We start from the raw sequence: 6,000 nt of genomic DNA, 5'->3' as shown, positions 1-6,000 counted from the left end.
AATAACTTTACCTAATGGAAGCATATATAAGGTAAAGAGTATCTGTCCAAGTACTGAACCCTGAGAAACTCCATGACTAACTTTGGTGTATGATGAATATTCATTATTTACATTTACAAATTGAAATCTATCAGATAAATATGATTTAAACCAATTTAGAGCTGTTCCTTTAATCAATATCATATTCAAGTCTCTGTAGTAGAAAATTGTGATCAACTGTATCAAATGCAGCACTGAGGTCTAACAGGACCAGCCTATTGTCTGAGGCCATGAGAATATCTTTAGTATCTTAACACCAGTGCAGATTCAGTGCTGTGGTGATCTCTAAACCCTGTCTGAAACTCTTCAGATTATTTCTTTGCAGATGATCATGTAACTGATCAGCAATTACACTGCCTGGCCAAAAAAAAAGTCACCACCTGGATTTAACTAAGCAAATAGGTACGAGCCTCCTATTGTATAATTACTGCATAGGAGATTATCTTTCAGCTGGTAACAAGTTATTTAACCCCAACTGGTGCAATGAGTTGTTTCTCATTTCTTAAACAAACATGCTGAAAGACGCATCGCATGGTCGTGGAAAAGACGTCAGTCTGTTTGAGAAGGGTCAAATCTTTGGCATCAAGCAGAGAAAACATGTAAGGAGATTACAGAAACTACTAAAATTGGGTTAAGAAATGTCCAACACATTATTAAAATCTGGAAGGATAGTGGGGACCCATCGTCTTCGAGGAAGAAATGTGGCTGGAAAAAATCCTGAATGATCGTGATCGGCGATCACGAAAAACAACAGCAGCACTCTGGGCTGTGTTTAATAGTGAAAGTAAGAACATTTCCACAATGTGAAGGGAACTCAAGGGATTGAGACTGAACAGCTGTGCAGCCTTAAGAAAACCACTAATCAATGAGGCTAACTGGGAAAAAAGGCTTCAGTTTGCTAGAGAGCATAAAGATTGGACTCTGGAGCAATGGAAGAAGGTCATGTGGTCTGATGAGTCCAGATTGACTCTGTTCCAGAGTGATGGATGCATCAGGGTAAGAAGAGAAGCAGGTGAAGTGATGCACCCATCATGCCTAGTGCCTAGTCATCAATTCAAGATATTGGTGAAAAATTAATGCAACACTGGATGGACATAGATCTTGTGACATTCATCCATCCATTATCTTTTACCCACTTCTTCCAATTTAGGTCAATGGGGTCGCCGGTGCCCATGTCCAGCAGTCACTGTGTGAGGAGCGGGGTACACCCTGGACAGGTCTCCAGTCCATCACAGGGACACATAGAGACAAACGAGACAAACAACCATTCACTCTCTCTCTCACACCTAGAGACAATTTAGAGTCACCAATCAGTCTAACATACATGTTTTTGGTCTGTGGGAGGAAACCGGAGCACCTGGAGAAAGCCCACGCATGCACGGAGAGAACATGCAAACTCCACCCAGGAAGGCCTCCAGACCGGGATTTGAACCTGCAACCTTCTCACTGAGAGACAGCAGCTCTACCAGTTGCGCCGCCGTGCTGCCATCTTGTGACATTGCAGAAGTTTATTGAAACAATGCCACAGTGAATGCATGATGTAATCAATACTAAAGGCGGTCCAACAAAATATTAGTGTGTGACCTTTTTTTTTTGGCCAGGCAGTGTATTTTCTCTAGAATTTTTGAGATAAAAGATTAGATATATGTCTATAATTGGCTAGGATTCTTGAGTCATGGTTACGTTTCTTAATTGTAGGTTTAATTATAGCAGTCTTTTTTCATTCAAGCTTTATTTATACAGGTTAATCCAATTGAGCCTCGGGGACTCATTTACAAGAGAGACCTTATTTCTGAACAAAGAGTGATGACAAAAGTGGACAACAAAGACAACAATAGACAATCATAAAATATGCAAACAAATTGAGAATAACAAGTGAAAATAAAATGGTATTTTAAAAAAATGTAACAAAAAAAAAGCTAGGTTGTAAGGCGATGTAGAAAACTAAAAACAAGAACATGTCTGCATTGTTTTTTTTTCCAGGAACTTAACAGATGTTAATCTTAAATCTCTGAATTGAATTAAATTGAATATAAGAAGCACAAAGAGAATTTAAGATTATTATTTTTTTAATGAATGAATGTTAAAGGTGCTGCTAGTGGCTGATTGGGGTCACCATGGTAACACACCTGCGTCTTACACTCAGACGTCACTCCTAAAAAAACAGGCAAACAGAAACACGGACTAGAAAGTAAGCCTCAGTGAAACAATATGCAAAACCTGTAATGGAAAAACTCGAGTTTGGAAGTGTGCACTCTGAGGGGATTTGAGTTTTTAAGGTTGTGATTGCGGAAAAAAAAAATGATTTCAAAATTCCAGTTTGTTCATAAAATCCCACTTCCTGTGATCGGGTTAAACCTCGATTCAGGGTTCTGTTGTGACTTTTTTTTTTTTATTCATTCAACTTTTATTTTTACATTAGTCTCATTGAGTCTAGGACTCATTTACAAGAGACCAGACCAGACATATGTCTGAAGAGCTTCAAAAAGGTTTCGGCGAGATTTTCTTTCTTGTTTCCATCAAAACGTCGTCGTAGTTTGAAATTTTTCCTTTAAATTCTTTTTCTTTTGGCATTTTATTACCATCTACCAACTAGTACAAACAGTACCGAGCGTGTACTTTTTACTTATTCCTGATAATCAAGTCATACATTTTGGTGTATTTTTATATATATATATATAAGGTGTAGAAGTAGCAGCTTAAAAATCAAAGCAAATCTATGTTTTATGGCGTTTAGGTTAATTCATTTATTCGTTTCTATTTATTTGTCCGCGCTCGCCTCCGGTCTGAAACCGGAAGTTGGGATCAGCTGATGGAGGAAGAGCTGAAAGAAAGGTGAGCCATCTTCCCCCGGCAGACTGGTCTGGTAGTCCCTGAGAGCTTCGACGAGAGGAGCCCAGCGGGTAAATCTCTGGGGATGTCATCGCCTTTTGAATGGACAGACGAGTTTTAAAAGACGGCAGGCAGAAGAAATCAAGAAGAAGCAGCAGTTCTGACTGAAGGATTTTACAAGCTGTTACCCGGCGCACAGGAGCCTCATACTGACAAAGAAAAAAGGAACAGGGGATTCCAATCGAAATATGGATCAGTAATAAAGAATATAATTACAAGAGATAGGCGACATAAAAGTGCTTCTTGGTCTCAGGAGCGCCGAGTGTTCAGCATCAGCGGAACATGTAAACAAACAGCTATATGTAAGCTAGCTCAGGGTTAGCATTCGGGTGCTAACGCGCACCATTAAGCTGTATTTGCTGAAACGACGGCAGAACGGACAGAACAAATTAAAACTAATGTCATGTCACCGATGCTAATGTATGTAGCGCGCGACGTTTGTTGGTGCTGTCCGGGATTAGCATCTGTTAGCTGAGTTAGCGAGTCGGCTAACGTTTCCGTTAGCTCATGGTTTTAACGGCGAGCAAAAAAATAATCCCATAAAACACTTTGGCAGCGTTGAAGTATTTTTGGAGCACTTGTGGAGCACTTTGACACGGAATGGGATGTATTCTGAGAAGTGACAAGTGGTTATTTGGACCGAGTCCGGCGCAGATTGGTTTCTGACTGCCGAAGGAAACTCAGTGATTTCAACAGGAGGATAAAGTGGTAAGGTTTCATCTCGAGCAGCAGCAGTTGTCAAAACTTTTTTTTAGACTTTAATTCCTACTAATGAACTTGTCATCGCGGCAGACAGCGCAGCTGAACTATCGGCATGTATAGATCGACTTCATAAGTTTTTAAGCTCGCGCACAGACACGTATAAAGTGGTGTTTTGTGCTTCAAATCCCGTTTTTTTGTCATTTAGCAGAGCTTGGGCCCGTTTTGTCTCAACTGTGTTTCGGTAGTGGTCTCCCATCCCCCCAGCCCAGTCTTGAGTCTCCTGGACTGGCTCAGCTTCCACCATTCATTTCGGACCATAGGGAGGCCTCGGCCTTAAAGCTGCAGTCCTCTGGACTCCCGAGCCTTTAGGGGGAAAGTGGATGCGATGGAGCTGATGTTTGCCGAGTGGGAGGATGGGGAAAGGTTCTCCTTCGAAGACTCGGACAGGTTTGAGGAAGACTCTCTGTGCTCCTTCATCTCGGAGGCCGAGAGCCTCTGTCAGAACTGGAGAGGATGGAGGAAGCAGTCCGCCGGTCCAAACTCCCCCACTGTCAAGATTAAAGGTGAGGACACACCTGCACAAACAAGCATCTCATACACACTTTAAGCTCATTTAAAATGGTGGTCCCCGAACTTTTATCTTTTTAACCACAAAACAAGAGGCTTAGGGCCCCAACTATTGCTGGTTTATGTGCAAATACTAGCAGGGGTGCCTCCAGGGTTTTAAATGGGTGGTCAGATGTGGGGTGGGGGTTAATCCAGTTATGCCATTAGCCTACACAGTACTGTATGGCTGTTTGAAAATATGAAAGTTTGACACTTGGGCATCACCTTCTGATGTGGGCTTACATACATTAAAAAAAGAAGTTACAATTGATGTTGCAAACTGAGAAGAACACCTTTATTAAAAGAATACATGCACCCTTGCATGCTGAAGGTTTAATGTCATAATAGCTGTCAAAATGTTTAAATCTCAAATGTCCGATTTGATTCTTGCTTCTAACAGTTTATGCATTATTAAATTATTATTTGGGGTCGATGTAACTCAGACTCATGACGTAAATATTGCGTTAAAGAGCAAATATTCCTCACCTTTGTTCACAACTAGACTTCATGAAATAATTATTTTCTAAAAATGTTATTGAACTTTGTTCCCCGTTTTATGAAATATTGTGTTAATAGTCATATTATACATGTAAGACAGTTCAGCCATAGGGACGGGGGGTGGGGGACAGCAAATTTAAAAGGGACCCCCACCTCCTCCTTCCATGGTTGCACCCATAATGATAACAATAATAAAGAAAGTCTCAACTGTCATGGTACTACATATGTATGTTTGTAATGATTATGAAAAAAATGTCTGCAACTATAAATGTTCAACTTAATTAGTTTCCCAGAGATTATCTGAAAACCGTGGCTTGGAGTTTCAGATAGCTCAGCTTTAGGATTCACTGCCCTAAATTGTTGCATTATTTCTAGTCATTTCTTTTTGATCCATCTTTTTTATGTGAAAATATTATATGTGTGTGTGTAGGGGGGTTCCTCAGTTTATTTTCTGCACTTGGATATGTTGTCATAAGATTAGATAAGAACTTTATTGATCCAGCAGGAAACTGTTGAACCTTCTGCGTGTGAAGCAGAACGTACATTTTGTCTTGGAAGCTGTTCATATGTATTTTCACAAACTTGACATCAGCAGGTTTCTGGAGGGGCTGCAGAATAAATAGATTTTATCCATATCACTATATTAATGCGTGCAGCATCACAGACTCTAAAATGTATATGTTGTATGTAATGTATGTCAATCAGAGTAGGATCCACTGTACTAAAGATTGAATGTAGCTCCTCAATTTTTCATTCAATCATTACTTCTACAGGTTAGTCTCATTGAGCCTCAAGGACTCATTTACAAGAGAGACCTGTTTTAACAAAGAATGATGACGACAGTAGACAATCATAAAACAAAGCATATAATAGAAAAATAAATGGAAGAAACAAAATGGCAGGTTGCTTTGAGTAGGCTTTATCTTCCTCTCATTTGTGATTTACCTCAGATGGTCAGGTGATCCCACTGGTTGAATTATCAGCAAAGCAGGTAGCGTTTCACATCCCATTTGAGGTGGTGGAAAAGGTTTACCCCCCAGTCCCAGAACAACTCCAGCTCCGCATCGCCTTCTGGAGCTTCCCTGAGAACGAGGAAGACATCAGGTGAGATATTTTCCAAAATGATGAAAGGGTTGGGATTTTTAGGTTTTTGAATTTGATTAAAATTAAACCAGTTTACTCCACTGGCTGCATTATTTTCTTATTTGACAGTAAATTAGTTAACTGAATTTAAGTTAAAAAAAAAAAAGTTCATATGACCAC

The 6,000-nt window shown here is 40.0% G+C and overlaps 1 protein-coding gene across 1 annotated transcript in view; it reads left to right on the top strand.

Annotated features, from left to right (window-relative positions):
- Positions 1–3,344: 3,344 nt before the first annotated feature.
- zswim8 (zinc finger, SWIM-type containing 8) overlaps positions 3,345–6,000 on the top strand; it is a 33,485-nt gene continuing 30,829 nt past the window's right edge. Inside the window, exons 1-3 of the mRNA XM_037681085.1 lie at positions 3,345–3,639; positions 3,842–4,196; positions 5,688–5,841. Of these exons, the coding sequence (XP_037537013.1) occupies positions 4,019–4,196; positions 5,688–5,841 (332 nt within the window). The 5' untranslated portion in view covers positions 3,345–3,639; positions 3,842–4,018. The remainder of the gene's footprint in view (positions 3,640–3,841; positions 4,197–5,687; positions 5,842–6,000) is intronic.

The sequence above is a fragment of the Nematolebias whitei genome, chromosome 1 (genome assembly GCF_014905685.2).
Source record: "Nematolebias whitei isolate Nwh7 chromosome 1, NemWhi1, whole genome shotgun sequence".
In the NCBI taxonomy this organism is placed as follows: domain Eukaryota; kingdom Metazoa; phylum Chordata; class Actinopteri; order Cyprinodontiformes; family Rivulidae; genus Nematolebias; species Nematolebias whitei.
The sequence above is the reverse complement of the archived record's forward strand: the minus strand, read 5'-3'. Positions and strand labels throughout refer to the sequence as shown.